Raw genomic sequence first — 17392 nt, 5'->3', positions numbered from 1 at the left:
ATAAACATGCAACCACTTCATTCAATTTGGGGCAACTTTTTAAATGTTGTTTACATTCAATGACACAAACACTGACACCAACATTCTGCAGTGTAAAAAAATACTGTCCCACTCACCAAGTATCCCACAGTGAAGTCAATACCCATGGGTGGTGGGAATGAAATCTCTGACTGCGCACCAAATTCAAGACTGGAAAATCTGAATGTCCCCGGAGGATCCTGGAAAACATACTCATTGTCTATCATCAGAGTTGTATGGGCTTCAGGACCAATCAAAACTTTTCTTTCATGAGCAATTCTCAGATGTCGAACCCCTTCCATTCTACCATTCCACTGTAAGGCTGGATCACCTTTTCCTCTGATGTCAACTGTAGTTGCCAGCACTGCTGTAGCTTCAGGATCTATCTTCATGTTGACCTCTGCTTTCAGGAGAGATGACCTTGAATCGATCACATCAACGTAGAATGTATGGCTCTCATGCATGTGTAGCAGACCAGTAAAGTCACCAGTCAGAGTGTGAATGGTGACACTGCGTTGTAGGCTGTCATTGGTTGTCTGCAGGGCAGCTTCGTTCACAATGATAATCTCGTCAAATTCATAGTGCAAGGTGTCAACTTCATCTAGGGTGTAATACTGATACCATCCACGGTTGTTGTTGTCTATTTTCAACAAGCCATAAGGTAACCTTTCTCTTACATCTTGTAAATACACAGAGCCTGGACCTCCATAGGCTTTTGTTCCCCGGCTTGAGTCTCCGTTCCCACCAAGTGCATCATAGGTACCTTGAAAGTTGTTTTCTATGTCAGTGTAGACTGCAATACGTCCTCCTGAACCACCACCTGAGCCAGTACCATCGCCATCTCCACCATGGGCTGTTATGACCCCATGACCTTCAAGTTCTCCAGCTTGAAGCCAGAGTGAACCTCCAGCGCCACCACCACCTCTAGACCCCGTTGTGGCAGAGCCACCATTGGCTGTTACAAGACCATCAATATGTAGTGTGGCTCCAACAACAATTTCCATGTACGAGCCACCTCTGCCACCAGGCTGGGTTGGACCATTCCCACCAGGTCCACCTCTCTCCCTTGGATTGAATATCGTTCCAAAGTACATACCACCATCTGCTGCTTCTGTTTCAGAAGAACCATATCCAGTACCACCAAAACTAGCATGGCCTCCACCACCTCCTCCAGTACTGGAAAATGAATTTCCACCTTGTCCTTTTTCAGACACAATGGTGTCATCAGGCCGATCATCAATAGAACACGTGACAGTGGCACCATCTTCAATATTCACCCGTGATGCCATAATCAGGATCGTCTCAGCAGAGACTACAGCCCCATACTTGATGTCCAGTTCACTTACGCTGCATTTCATCCCAAGATCAGGTTCAAAAATGAAGGATGACTCTGCAAGAAGTTGCAGCACACTGAACCTGAATTCACCGGGGAGGTCCTTGTACAGATATTCATTGTCTTCTATTACCGCAGTGTGAGCATTTTCCATGAAGTACATAGTGGCTGCCTGACCAACCACCAAATTTGCAACGTTTGTCAGAGTGCTGTTGAGTTCCATTGACACAACGCGACCATTACCAAGAGACACACCTTTACCAATGAGATAGAGAGTGGCAGGGAAGATGATTTCAGCATCTGAATCCACAATAAAATTGACAGGAGGTTTGGTAACTGTTGGGACGGACTCCACAACTTCCAAGACCATTTCTTGCTGTGCATGGACGTGTAACAGTCCAGATCGGTCACCCCTCATTTTATGTACCACCAAAGTTGCGGGGTGAACTGTGGAATTGATCTGCAGAGACCCTGACTGATGCAGATGAACCTCGTCAAATTCAAAATAACTGGTATCCTCTTCATCTAGTGTCACATATTGACTGACTAACCTGTCCTTATTGTTGATTCTCAGTTGCTTGTGTGGGAGACTATTCCTCAGCTCTTGGAGGTATACTGTTCCACTGCCACCACCACCAGGTCTAGAATATTGACTATAACCATCTCCTCCAAAGTGTTTGTATCCACCTCTGTATTCATTGATTACTTGTGTGTAGACGGCTATTCTTCCACCAGAGCCGCCGCCACCATATGATTGGCCGTCTCCACCATTTACAGTAACTGTGCCAAATCCTTCCATAGTTGTTGTTTCTATTAAGATGCTTCCACCACTGCTGCCAGAACCATCAGTCTGTGATGCAGAACCACCTTCAGCATTAATTTCACCTTCTAGGATCAAGTCCGTGGTGTTTAGAGAAACTGTACCGCCACCTTTATAGCTTCTTGATCCCCGACTTCCTGGCATGTTTGGTGTGTAGATTGAGCCGTAAGGCCTCCCACCCAGTACAGTGTCATATCTGCCAGCTCCACCAAAACTACCGTGCCCAGCACCAGCATCACCAGATGTATGTGTGTCACCAGAACCAAGGGTAATATCAATTGATTCAGAATCTGTGCGTTCGTTTCCTGAGCATGACATTGACCCACCAATCTCTACATCCAGTGTGGTCACTTTCATCACATGATAGTCAGCCAAAATCTGGGCACTGAATTTCAGGTTAAGAAATCCCACATTGATTTCAGCACCCATATCAGGTTCATAGAGCAGTGTACTACCTGCGTACAGTTCAAGCTCTGAGAAAGTAAATGTGCCAGGTGGGTCTACAGTCTGTTCACGGTTGATGTAGCTAGCTCAGCTGTCTGGGCAGTTCTTGTAACTTCCATTCGTCTCTCATCATGGATGAAGAAATAGTGTACCCCTGTCAGACGACCTGACAAGACAAGGGCTGGGTAGTCTTCAACAAAGCCAATCAGCCATGTACTGCTTGCCATTATAACTTCTCCTCCCTCATCTACTCTCAAGTTTACTGGGGTCTTTGTGCTTGTGACATTCTCAGTCAGTTCTCTTTCTAAGATCATTGACTGATGTCTGTGCACATGAATCAGGGCTGTGGAATCGCCAACAAGTTTTCGTACGTTGAAAGTCCGTGTGATGTTGTCTGGAGGCAGCTGGAATTTCACTTTGGTGTTCAGATGCAGCTCATCAATCTCATAGTCAATCCAGTGTTCTTTCAGAGTGAAGTAATGAACAGTTTGCTTGTTTCTGTTGTCAACTTTCAGAGTTTCATATGCTACATTGTCTCTTATTTCATGTATGTAAACAGAGCCAGGACCACCAGGACCACTGCCACTGCCAGAGCCTCCACTGGCATCTGTTGTTCCATGGTAGAGGTTTACTTGTGGTGTATAGATGGCAACACGTCCTCCACTCCCACTGCCAGTGTTTGAAGCTGTTCCTCCACCTCCCACTGACGAAATGTGACCATAGCCATTAAGGAGGCTGCTACATGTCAACCAGACACTCCCTCCACTGCCACCGCCTCCATTGCTGCTATCAGCACCATCTGCCTTGATGAAACCATTGACATGAAGATCTGTGGCTACAATGTGAACAATACCACCTCCTCTTCCTCCTGATCCACCCATGGTGCCATATTCCTCTGGAGCGTAAATTGTTCCAAACGGCTGGGCTGCTAGTGTTTCGCTAACGCCACTGGCAACTCCACCAGGGCTAGCATATGCACCACCTCCCTTGGTATCAGGATCACCAGCATTTGGATGGTCAGGGTTCAATGGTGCCATGCCACTGACATCCAATGCAGCATTTCTGTCAATGTACATAGTTATAGCAGTGATGTTGAAGTACTCAGCCTGAAGGGTGACATTTCTTTTCAACTCAAAGAAATCAACTGTCATTGTCAGACCTCCGATGGTGACTGTAAGCGAAGCATACTGCTTGATGGTGAGTGATGTAAACAAGTAAGAACCAGGTGTGCTTGTGTCGACAAAACCATCTCCTGACGTGACAGCTGTGTAACTACTTTCATAGAGTACCATCTCTCCGTACGGCTCCAGGACAACCTCCCTGGCAACCAGACGTCCCTTGACAGCAAGTCTGGTGGCATCCAAAGACAGGCTGTCTGGAAACACCAGTGATGCATGTTTGTCAACTTCATAGTTCACATGAGTGATCACATGGGACTCCATACCGATGAGATATTCTACATACAGTACTTGATTGTCACGTACAATAAATGTTGCAGTCTTGTCACCAAGGAAACTGTTGACTCGTATTACAGTTGAATTTCCATCAACAAAGATTCTTGCATATCCTGAAAATGATAAACGTGTGGAAAATTACTCATTAGCATTATTGGAAATTACAGTTTTCGATGCTAAAGCAGAGCATTATAAATAATAATACAAATTACTTCAAGTACAAAGTAATAATATCTGTTACTTAAGTTTCATGCATCCTGCAATCATCAGACAGATGAAGTGAAATGATCCTTAGCCCCACACTCTCTTTTACATCTTTGGAACATACCATTCTATTTGTAGGTGGTGTTGAAATTTGATAAATAATATTTGTTTTGGTGGCAATATTTTGAAACCGACTCAGAGCGTTAGTTTAATAGCGTAGATTTCTCAACATGGATAATGTGTAGCTTTCCTGATATACAAAGATTTCATCGCTTGCTTATGTTAGAGTAGCTTGATGCTTTGTCAATAATTGGCCATGAAATGTCACTTCATCTAGCTGATGATTGCTACACTAATTTTAATTAGTCACTTCCTAAACAATAACTTGATACACAGAGAGAACAAAAGTTAATACTTGTGGACTTTCATTTATGAGAATAACTACTAGACCTAGTCCTTGATGTAGTGATTTCAGCAGACAGGTATTAATCTTACATATGGTTCTTACCTTTCATTGACAGAGTATCATAGAAATAGGCTGTCTCAGCTGTATCAGAAATTACAGTTGGTGCTTGCTCATACAGACTGTCAGCAACATCACCATCTGTGGCCAAGTGGTGAACTTTACGCTGGTTGACAGTTTCTTCAATAAAAGTTGTGCCAACAGCACCGCCATATGAGTCAAACGGTACATCATTGCGTGCTCCAAAGGTTGTTATGCTACCATCAAAGCTGAATCTATTAGGCAAGATGATACATTTACCAGTTTTTATAGGAATCACTTACTGTATTAGATTAAGACAAAATTGTCGTGCTACATTCTCACCATGGAAAAGGAACAAGTCAAAATGTTTAATGCGACTACTTCGTATGGTGCGACTTTTTTAAGAGAGCGCATTCAAGCATTGTCATATGCGTGGTAACCACAGCACCTTTTTTTGAAATGTTATTTGTATAATCTTTGTATCAAAGAGAAAAAAGGTCTACCATTAAAATAAACACATTTTAATATTTATTACAAATGTACATAATATTTATCTCCATAATTTGCTAGCCCTTAGTAAAAGGCCAGGATGTGAGCAGTAAAGATTGAATTTTTTCACTAGTTTTGTTTTGTATGCAATTCCACCCTCCTGTTCCACTCCCCAAAGGATGTTGAACACTAACTCTTTAGCTTGTAAACATAGAATTTACATGTGTAAAATGCACTGTTATTGTTAATATTTGAATCCTAGTGTGGACAAGAATCCACTTGTCAACATTAACAATGCAGTTTGCAAGTGTACAGGCTGAGTTGACAAGCTGAATACTACTATGTATCTCAACATTCTTTGGGGTGTAAAACATGGAACTGTAGCTGTCATTATAAATGAAAATATGGACAAAATATTACATTATCATAAAGTTACAGCTACTGGTCCTTCTATCCTTAAAATGAGTGAACACAATTCAGTCACAAACATAAGCTCTACTTTAGCTGCATTTGTTTCCTGCCTTACAACTTTATTCACTTTCTTTATTCCAGCAGAGTAGCACTCATAGGTAAAAAAAAACAATACTACATCCTAATTTTAATTCTTTTTTACTTTTACTTGACTTCCCATGTAAATTCTATTTCTATGTTGATAAACTTCAAACTAAAGAAACAAGCGACCTAGCGGTCGATATAGCTCCGCTGTGTTGATGTAGACAATAACTATTTTTGACACATGTTGATGAAGAAGGTGGAAAGTCTTCGATAGCTCAATGCAGTGGCCAGAGAAAAGGGGCTAAAATAAGCTGCAAAAATACACATTGAAGATTTCATCATACTTTGAATATATCACATTGGATCATCCCTAAGAACATGTCAACCAAAGCTATCTGATGAGTAGATTTGTGAGAATAAAATTTTCTGACCAAAATGGCAACAATTGCCTCCAAAAATAAAAATTGCAGATTTCATCATAATTCTAAAAGATCAAATTTAGTTCATCTATAGAAACCTGTATACCAAATTTCAAAGCTGTTACACCAGTACTTTTTGATAAACACATTTTTTTACCAAAAATGGCAAAAATTGCCCCAAAATTACAAAATCGCAGATTTCATCATAATTTCGATAAATATCATTGAGGTGATCTGTGGGAACCTGTATACCAACTTGCAAAGCTATCAGATAATTAGTTTTGGAAATACACATTTTTTGACCAAAAATGGAAAAAATTGCCCCGAAAATACAAAATTACAGATTTCATCATAATTTCAATAAATATCATTAAGTTCATCTGTAGGAACCTTTATACCAAATTTAAAAGCTATCAGATGAGCAGTTTTGGAAATACACATTTTTTGACCAAAAATGGCAAAAATTGCCCCAAAAATACAAAATTACAGATTTCATCAGAAATTCAATGTATATTACTTAGTTCGTCTATAGAAACCTGTATGCTACATTTCAAAACTATCAGATCAGTAATTTTTGAGAAATACATTTTTTGACCAAAAATGGCAAAAATTGCCTTAAAAATGCAAATTTACATATTTCTGCACAATTTGAACAGGAACATATGTACCAAATATCAAAGCTATCTGACCAGTAGTTTTAAAGAAGAAGATTTTTAAAGATTTTTTTACCAAAAATGACAAAAATTGCCTTAAAAATACAAATATGCAAATTTCACCATGATTTGAACAAATCTGACTGAAGTCACCCTAAGTAAACTGCATATCAAATTTCAAAGCAATCGGACAAGCGCTTTGAGAGACTGAGATTTTTTTACCAAAAACATCAAAAAATGCCCCAAAAATACAAATATGCAAATTTCACCACGATTTGAACAAACTTGAGTGAGGTCACCCCAAGTGAACTGCATATCAAATTTCAAAGCAATCGGACTTGCAGTTTCAGAGAAGAAGGCAATTGTTGACGGACGACGGACGACGATGACAGACGACGACGACGGAGAATCAGCCTATTTGATAAGCTCCACGTCACTGACAGCGGAGCTAATAACACCATCAATGGTGAACGAGCCTGGCCAGTATCTATTTCTATCACCAAATAATTGTCTTTGATAGGAAATTTTTATCTGAGAGATTGAGAACAGTGAAATTCAAACACACAAATTAAAAGCTTTTAAGATAAATGATGTACAACCCAACCAATAGAACATAAATGAAGCACATTATTACTTACGTATTTGCTACAAAGATGGCCACTCTACCACCAGCTCCACCACCGCCTTGTCCAATACCTGAACCACCATTTGCCTTCACAGTTCCATGGCCAAGCATCTTGGAACATCTTACTACAACTGAGCCCCCACTTCCACCACCTGAATTACTACCTTCAGCATTGCTGCCACTGACATCAATGATTCCTGAGGGGATATGGAATTGTTTGTTAGTTTAAAATGTCTGCAGCACCAGTTCCCACTTCATATTGAGTGACACTTGAAGCCATAAAATGTACACCCACTCTGGAACTGGAACTGAACATGGAACTGATATTGACTGAAATGAAATACACCAATTTAAGGAACTTGGCCAGTCAGGTGTACATGCATATACACCATCTAATGATGCTGAAAAGTCAAGTGTTGTATTACGCCAAGAATTAGATTCCAGTGAAAGTTGGTTTAAAACAGACTATGTTTTGTGGTGTTCTCTAGTCCATACAAATGTATCTGATCACTTTTATGAAGTGTCTTGCAACTTAAGTTAAGGAAAGCAGTTACATAGTTTGGGAAACAGAAATGCACATGCCGTTAACTATACTAACACTTACATCATTAACAGACATTTTGGTTGATATACTGTGAGAAATCTCAGGTATCTCAATGATGCGGTATGGTATTGTTACCAGCAAACCTAACAATTATTTACAATTACGAACAATCTACCAAAAACATGGTCAAAATATGTTTATTGAGTTTATGTCTTTTAAAAAGAAGATGAATTCACCAAAAAATCATTTCAAAAATACTCCATAACAAATTTAACAATAGCTTTCTTTTCAATTTTTGAGTCAGGTGGCACATTCGGGCCATCTTACACAACATCTTAAAGTTTAGTACATCTTAATTCAAGAAGCATGATATGAGTGTACACATTCTATTTTTGATTCCATTTTGAATACAACATCTTTGAAAACAGTACATTCTACTCTGAAAGCTTGAGTTCATACTGGGCATGGAAAAAAGACAGATTTACTTGTACTATTTAATGGAGTGTGTTTTAGACTAAAAGGTTACCTTCAAGAGTCAGGTTTCCGCTCAAGTTCAGCTCGACATAGCCACCTCCTGCACCACCAGTGCCAACATCACTGCTTGTACCACCACTACCACTTTGCTGTGGGTTTCTGATGGTATCATACCACATGCCACCATCAGTGCCAGATTCTTTGTCAATTCCACCAAAGCCACCATGGCCACCGCCAGTCCAAGAACCATTTTTCTACAAATCATGAACAGAAACATACTTTAATCCAACAGAATCAGAAGTTAATCTCTAATTGGATTAACGTCCTTGTCAAAATCTCAAAACCTGTATCAACCAATTAAGAGTCATAGACATTAGGAACAAGTGGTTTATCTGCATTTGGTTGAATATCAACTAACTGATCATTTCTCCAACCTCATCATATCAGCCTGATTCCACCTGATCACCCTATTCCCTGTACAAAGGTCCACAATCATTATTGATAACAATGATTTTGGACCAAACCATGGTGGTGAAAGGGTAAGGTCAAAATTTGGCACAGAAAATGCATGGTTGTACCAAAATTGGTGTCAAGTAGGTGAAATACAGGGTACTTACCAAAGTTCCTGCTCCTGGCCCCTGGTCAGCATCATATCCACCACCAATCAAATTGACCATACAACCAGCATGAAGGAGTACATCATTTGCATCTATCTTCAGAGCTTCACCATGGAGCACAGCACCGTAATTGGCTTCCAGTGTTCCAAATGAAAGAAACTTTGCATTGACTGGGTTGTCATGACCTTCAAAGGTGACACTAGAGTAGTCCTTCAAACTCAGCGAGGTCAGTTTGTATGCACCTGGCTCAGATATGTATGTGTAATTACCATCTTTGTAAAGGGCTGTACGGCCAACTGATGAGAAGATGATACTCTGGTGAGCCGCCACAATGAGGTCATAGATGTTAGTCAGTGTTCCTACAATAACATTAACAGAGAACAAAAAAAAGGATTTAGAATCATTCCACAGGCACTGATTACTTTTCATGTTTAATTTTTCGAGCAGATATATGAAAAAATTGTCAAAGCAATCAAACCAGCGGTTTTTGAGTTATTAATTCTTGACTATTTTCACATTTTTAAAGCTCATTTGCATAATTTTGGCAACGCAAACTTCACTTGAACATAATCCCATCTAAAGCCCAGGATGCATCCACACACCAAATACCAAGCTAAAAAGTGCAGCAGTTTGCGAGTTTTTGATGTTGATGGACAGACTATACGTACACACATACCGGTACATGCATACATACATAAAGACGCCACTGACTTCAGGTTATACGATAACTTCACATTGGTATACCAAATGTGAGCTAAAAAATCACTAACACTGCCTGTCTATAAAACAAACCTGACAGGTTTTTTACCCTTTAGGCATCTTTACCTTCAATGTTTCAAACAGATGTTGAGTGAGAAGTGTAAGTGTGTCAGTATTAATAATAAACGTAATTCGGAACTAATTAATGCAGCACATGATTAGCTGCATCTTACAGATATGATATGAAAACTTTCAGGCTTACCAGAAAGAACATTGTTTGGGCCAAGGAAAGTTACTCTTGCTGGTAATCGTAGTTCACCACCCTCGTCTAAATGAAAGCTGCTCTCAAGGATTGTTGTCTGTACATTCTTGTCGATTTCCATCATCATTGTACTGTGGACATGTATGACACTGGTTACATCACCATAGAACTCATCAGCTACCAGGGCCGTGTTTTCACCTTCGATTTGGAGAACCACGTGGTCTTTAACATGCAGCTCATGGAATTCATACTCTCTTATCTCTGTTTCATTGAGTACTGTGCCCCTTGGTGCATCAGTTGGTTCGATACCTTCATTGTCAATGTACAGTAAATTGTAGACTCTGCCATCTTTCAATTGCCTTTTGTAAACAGTGCCAGAGCCACCAGACTCTGCAAGCCCATTGACACCATTTCCACCACTTACTTTATATGACCCTGTATATTTGGATGTCGTAGCAGCATGGATGGAGATACGACCACCACCGCCGCCTCCACCACCTGCTGGTCCTCCATGGCCACCAGTAGCTTTCACCACTCCTGATCCTCTTAGTTGTGTGTTGATGTCCACAAAGACAGTACCACCGGAGCCACCACCAGCAGATCCAGTTCCACCAAGACCACTTGAACTCAGAGTACCATCAAGTCGAACCACATCAGCTTTGATGTCCAGAATGCCACCTCCAGTTCCACCAGTGCCATCAGAGCTGTTGCCACCCCCACTGCCAGCCTCAGTGCTTTCATACAGGGTACCATACGCACAGATTGGTGTTTCTGAACCAGAGGAACCAGTACCACCACAACCACCATGGCTGGCTCCTGCTGCCCCAGTGGCACTAGAGGCACCTGCAGCAGGACCTTCACCGCAAGGATAGCCACCACCATCTACCTCAATTTTGCCCTCAAAGTCAACTTGCAACTTAGCTGTTGAGATTTTCAAGCGGCTTGCCATTATCTTCCCTCCATATCTTATGTGTGTTTCGGTTGCAACATCCATCTGAATCAGCGTATTGATGTCTGTCTGAAATATGAGTTGACCATTACTCAAGATGTTGAGTGTATTCAGGGTAAGAAATCCTGGACTATCCCTGTAAACGTATTCCCCATTTACAGACAGAGCTGTTCTGGCAGTTTTGTGAACCTCAACTACTGCGTTGTCACTAATCCAAAAGTCCTGAGCACCATTGAGGGTTCCATAGAGTATGAATGAAGCATGCTTGTGATCTGTTGCATCAATATACACCTGGGTTGGAAGCTTGATCTCGCCTTCCTCCTTGACAATTATGGAGCTATGTAGTATGTAAGGTTGGCTTGTTCCAAATGATGTTGCAATGGACATGTTTTGATGGTCATTGACAATAATTGTGCCTGTGTTATCTCCAAGCAGTTTTCCAACTTCAACGGTCTGCCAGCTTCTGCCTTCTAATCTTCCATGGTTGGTTAACTTAAGATTTGCCATGGCTAAATGAGTTTCACCATCGTTTAGAATTACGGTGTTGCTTTCAGTGTCTTGTTGATTGTTGTCGATCATAACATAATCTGTCATCAAGCCATACTCAGGATATTTCATGTACACTGTTCCTGCAGCACCAGCAAACATTCCGGATCCACCATAGGCCAACACTTTCCCACTAAACAACGATGCATCACTAGTGTATACAGCTATGCGTCCTCCACTTCCACCACCCGTCAGATCGCTCTGACCAACACCACCATGTGATGTGACCTGTCCATGACCTTCAAAGACACCTGCCTCAATGTAAATACTTCCTCCGCTGCCTCCGCCACAGACAGATCCAGCACTGCTCCCATCACTAGAGATCCTGCCCTCTACATTCAAAATGCCATCTACTTTCATGTAGAGTTTTCCACCTCCTTTGGTTGAATCAACTAGTGATCCACATCCACTGCCAAACTCCTTTGGTATCAATGTGGATCCATACACATCTCCAAGGTGACTGTTCCTGCTTCCTCCCTCACCTCCATGACTTGCTCCATCCAGAACATTGTCTGGTTTTCCAGGTCCCTCTGCAAGTCCACCGGAATCAACGGATATTCTGCCTTCTGCCTCAATGTAAGTGTTGTTTGAATGGATATGCAAAGTCTTCTTGTCACCTGTCAGCTGCAAAATTCCTCCTGTTCTGACTTTCAGCATTTCACTTGTCAGCGTTAACTCTTCAGCTTCAAATTCTACCTTTGCCTCAACTCCTACCTCCAAGACTGAAAATGTGATGTTCCCAGGCAAGGAATGTTCAGCATGCTGACCAGCTCTTGTAAGAGATTGGAAAATTGCTTGCGCTTGAATTCGCATCTTCAACTCTGGTGTTTCAAAAACTGCAGTGTCATTGACCAACATTACATTCTCTTCACCAACTGTGACACTTGGTGCAGTCAAGTTACCAGTCAAGGTCATGACGTTAACTGCATCACTACTTAGCACAACATCTGACTTGAACTTGACTTCTGACCCTGCCTTCACCTCAAAGCTGCACTGAGTTCCTATCTGTTGAACAGCCACTCTTTCAATTTCCATAACAGCGTTGTTTCCAACGATGATTGTTCCACTTCCATCACCAATCAGAGTAATAACATTGATGTCATTGACAACTTTAAACCTTGCACCTTCTAAGACGTGTAGTTCATCCAAAATGGCAATATCCGGCCAGGAAGAGTCTGGTATAATCATAGCCTTGCCATCAGATTCCTTCAATACCAGTTTTGATTCCAAGACTGACCTTGAACGATCTTGTATGTAGATAGTTCCTGAACAAGACATAAATTACAAAGTTGATTACATGTTATCCAGAAATACACAATGAGAGCATGTATCATTTAAAAGTTCTAGAGCTTTTCACCTTCTTTCCTATATAGAAGGATTTTAATTTCTAAATTCAATAGTGAAAACAAAACATTACATTGTATCAATTTGAAATTGGTCAATGAAACGTGAAAATGCAAAGCCTTGTCCACACAATTTGCAACTTTTCTATTTAGGAGAGTGATCAATTACCTCTAAAAATATCAGTCTTATTGGGCTATGTTCAGTTCAAATTTAATGTGCAAAGTGATGAAAATGTATTATTTGTAGCAAGCCTAATACATGACTTTAGTATCAGCACAGACAATAAAGGATTTTCCTGTCATCATAACAGTGTCTAGATTTCAGTGAAGACAGTAAATTATTGTATTTTGTGTTTACCTGCAGTCCCTGATGTTTCACCTAACCCACCAGATACATCAATTTCACCACCAAATTCAAGTTCTGAGCTGGAGGATTGGACAGAAATTCTACCACCACCGCCTCCATGGCTGCCAGATGATCCATCACCACCACGGGCATGGAATTTCCCGCTGCCAATGATCCTATTTGCTTGTATGTAGATGCTTCCACCACTTCCACCACCATAGAGGGCATCAGCGGAATCACTGCCACTTACATCAACTATGCCATCGTTTATCAAACTGTTTGTGACTGTAACAGCCAGTTGGCCACCACCTCTAGTTGAGTTGGCACTACTGCCATACGAGTCAGGTGCTGACACACTTCCATACAAACTATTCACATCAGTATTGCTGCCACCCAATCCGCCATGACTGGCTCCTGCTTTTCCATTTGAAGCACCATCACCACCGTATTCATAGCCTGTACCGACACCTCGAATAGCACCATCTAAGCGTATGGTCAGTTCATCAACAGTGATGTATGTTTTTGTCAGACCACTTGCATTGCCTTCCAAAAAGATCTCTGCTTGACTCTCAATGATAACAGCTGCCAGGGTGTAATTTCCAGCCGCAAGAGTACAATGTTGGCCAGTTAACAAATGCAGCACGTCATCATCTGGTTGACAGTATATCTCTGGATACGGTTCGCCTGGAGAGATCACAGTACGGTTTTCACTCACAGTGAAACTCATACCATCCTCAACTAGATCAGAGTCAGGATACTCAAAGAGATGATTCAAGTTGACTTGAAGAATTTTGTTGTTTGGATTGGAAAAACAATCTGATATGCTCCAATGGCCGTCTTTATATAATGTCACTGTATCCAGGTCCATAAAACCAGCTTGCCTTCTTTTGGTCCTTGCCAAGTAACTGGTTGTCAGTTGTCCACCATGTTGTATCGTGATATCCTCAGTTCCTGCCAGTTCACCACAGATGTCCAGTTGGACATCGTCTCGCAGGATTAGCAATTCCGCTGTGCCAAAGGCGCTATAATTGGCAACGTTGATGTTGACTTCAATGTCTGTCTCTTGCTCATTGAAGTAGCATGCACCGACACATCCACAGTCGCCTACATAGACTTCTTGTTTCCTGGTAACATAAAACATGGACTGCCTGTCTCCACTGATCTTTCCTAAATTGATACAAAGAGGCTGCTCACTACTGGCAGTTCGGTTCACAAATGTAACTTTCGCATCGCCTTGGATGTTGATCTCATCAAAGTACCAAAAGGCAATATCTTCATGCAGATTGATGTATGAAAGGACATCTTCAGCTTCATCAGAACCTGATGGCATGTTGTGATTATCAATCATCACCTGTTTTCAGAAAATGTAAAAACATGTCATCAATACATAAGATTCATGCAAGTACAGTATACTGAACTGACTTCACACAGCAATCATGCACAAACTATCAAGTTGATAGTTACTGAGATGTTGACTCTAGAAGATTTGCAAGTATGTAAAGCTGATTTGCATTTGTTTGTTCGTTAAAAAGGCCCATCCACATCAAATTCAAGGGCTTGGGGAACTGAGAGTTCAATATTGCAGTTGCTCTTTCACTATTTCAGACACTGACTCTTGTTGATGAAATATGACATAATCAGTTACAAGAGACAGGTTTAAAAAAAAAACCGTCAATGACGCTGTACCTTCTCTAATGTGTGGCCAGGTCAGGTAATTGGTTGTTGGCATGGAGTTGTTGGTAAATAGTTGATGATGTAGGGGCATGAGGTGGGATATGGACCCAAAGAACCCAAAGATGATTAAATGCATCAATCAAAAAAATTCTAAGCTACAGTATAAACTGCCTAAAGATAGTTCAATGTGGAAAAAAGTTAAATAATTCAGAAATAAGAATTCACAGTCCAAAATAGTAATGACGCACTTCCTTACTGGCCTGAGTGCATGTGAAATACACAACCTGGCATCTGTAATTAAATGTATACCAAGTGATCATTTTAAGTCACTTTTAACTGTTTTAATAGATTTTCCAAACAGTCCTGTGAAAATGATGAAAACGCTTATCTGGTCTTGTGTTTGTATGAAATCATGGCTGATAATTGTCATAGTATTGAAAAAAAATTGAAAGTGAAGAAATTACTGTTTTTAATAGGCATATTTTCCTTGAAATACATGACCGTGTAAAGAATATATGCTAAAAGTGTTTAAGAGTAATTTCTTTTTTAAAAAATAATTTAATCTGTGACCAAAGGATTTTATTCTTTGAGTTTACAAATTCAAACATTGCAATTTGTTCAATCATCTTGTGCAGTGCAAAATTTATAAAATGACTGAAAACAAAAAAAATTGGCAGAATTACAGTCTTTGTGATGTAAAATTATGGGTTGACATCACGATAACTGTTAATCTGTTTGAAGTACTAATATACTATAATTTAAAAAAGAAAAGTTCATGCAGAAACGGTAAATATATTGTCAGCAATGTAGTGTTAATTTTGACTTTACATCAAAATATGCCTTTGCTGGATACCAAATATATAGGGCGAAATATTAAAATCAGCCATGTTCAGCAAAATCCACACAACAGCATTGATCCTTTTCTAATTTGATTTGATTTGCTTATGTTATCCTTGTATGACAGTCAGTACAATATGGAACTTGAACACAACACAGTGAATAAGTATGCTGTAAATGAAATGGTGTGGCTGCATCCACATGCAGCAATAGGAGTGCCTTTGTCTCTCACCCCTCATTTCCAACCTGTCCCATCCCTGAAAAAATAGTTTGGTCTTATATTTATAATGTTAATAATTTCTGTATTTGTTAAAATGTGCGCATCTCAAAACTTTTGATCATAAACATTTTCATTAGTTTTTTATAGCTGACCAGTCAGTTAACCTGTTTATATTGAATATTTGCGCATTTTCCCGCAGTATTTGACATTTTCTGAATACCTTCTTATTCAGTTTGTCATTTTCTAAAAGTTTAAATGCTCCATTGTGTGGTCAAGCTTTCCACACGCATCAAATGTGGTACTTCATATAGGAGGGTCTGCCTCTAGAGGGCGGGCATCATGAATAGTGTTTGTTGGTTAATTCCTCCACGTAAACTTCTGATTGTACTGTAAACATTGAACATGGCCGACGTCCGATTTTCCTGTCTAAAACTTTCACTCATTTTCGTTCATATGACTCTGAAACTCTAGGAAACGATTGGGAAGAAAGGGTTATCTTGAAATATTGAGGTACTCGCCGATATTTTGCAAAATTAAATGAGAAAAAATGCAAGGAAAATGCCGACAGGCTTACACAATGACAGTTTTCAGACTCGGAGGCATATGATCATCTCTGCAGATTATGCAACAGGCCAAGATCACGTGAGGCCATGAGGGGATATCCACGCAACTCAGTACCAACACTAGCGCTCACAGAGTGAGCAAACACAAAGTGAGTACCCCTAACGTCAGCTCAGTAGTCTGTAATAGATTGTAGTCAACTAAGAAACCTTGGAGAAAGGCTTAACACTGTGGCTATGCCGCTAAGTCCCTTTTGATTTTTGTCATAGCTCAAATCGTTCTCCCACACCTCAACCTGAGCCATGAACACCCCCACCAGTTTATGATATGACCCATCACAATGGCATGACGTCAACGGATCTCGACAGACGGAAGTCTTGACAGACGGAAGTACTTGACAGCAGCATACTGGTTTTCAACTCTAATACCTTCTCTGTCTATAAATAGACACGAGACAGGTTTAAAAACAAAAATGATTATGCCAAAAATGCAGATTTGTCTGTTATTCAAGTCTCTTACACAAATGATGTTTTTTATTTTATTTTGATTATACCTTTGAGCTCACAAGATCTAATTGCTGACAAAAAAAATAGGAATATTTGAAAGCAGTGGTAATTCTGACATACAGCTACATGAAACTAGAAGGTCTCTGTTACGACCTGCACGATGTGTACGTATGTGATCTGATGAACATCAGCATTTCTGCCATGCATAGGACACTATCAGTTTAATTCCTATACTTAACATTTTGTCGTAGCAAGTACAAAAACAGCTAACACAGCTAGCCTAGATTGACATACGCAACAATGAGAAACAAACACTATTTTTGTGGTTGGTCTGATATTAGTTCTTATCAATACATGCACCAAAGACTTGACATAT

The 17392-nt window shown here is 40.3% G+C and overlaps 1 protein-coding gene across 1 annotated transcript in view; it reads right to left on the bottom strand.

Annotated features, from left to right (window-relative positions):
• Window positions 1-17392, bottom strand: part of LOC139115128 (uncharacterized) — a 61859-nt gene that overhangs the window by 8046 nt on the left and 36421 nt on the right. The window contains exons 29-35 of the mRNA XM_070677032.1: window positions 13231-14569; window positions 10035-12794; window positions 9074-9432; window positions 8509-8710; window positions 7452-7635; window positions 4782-5011; window positions 117-4182 (exon numbers count right to left, since the gene is read on the bottom strand). Coding sequence (XP_070533133.1) covers window positions 2672-4182; window positions 4782-5011; window positions 7452-7635; window positions 8509-8710; window positions 9074-9432; window positions 10035-12794; window positions 13231-14569 — 6585 coding nt within the window. The 3' untranslated portion in view covers window positions 117-2671. The remainder of the gene's footprint in view (window positions 1-116; window positions 4183-4781; window positions 5012-7451; window positions 7636-8508; window positions 8711-9073; window positions 9433-10034; window positions 12795-13230; window positions 14570-17392) is intronic.

Source organism: Ptychodera flava, chromosome 17 (assembly GCF_041260155.1).
Source record: "Ptychodera flava strain L36383 chromosome 17, AS_Pfla_20210202, whole genome shotgun sequence".
NCBI classification, from domain to species: Eukaryota; Metazoa; Hemichordata; class Enteropneusta; family Ptychoderidae; genus Ptychodera; species Ptychodera flava.
This window is presented reverse-complemented; position numbering and strand designations above follow the sequence as displayed.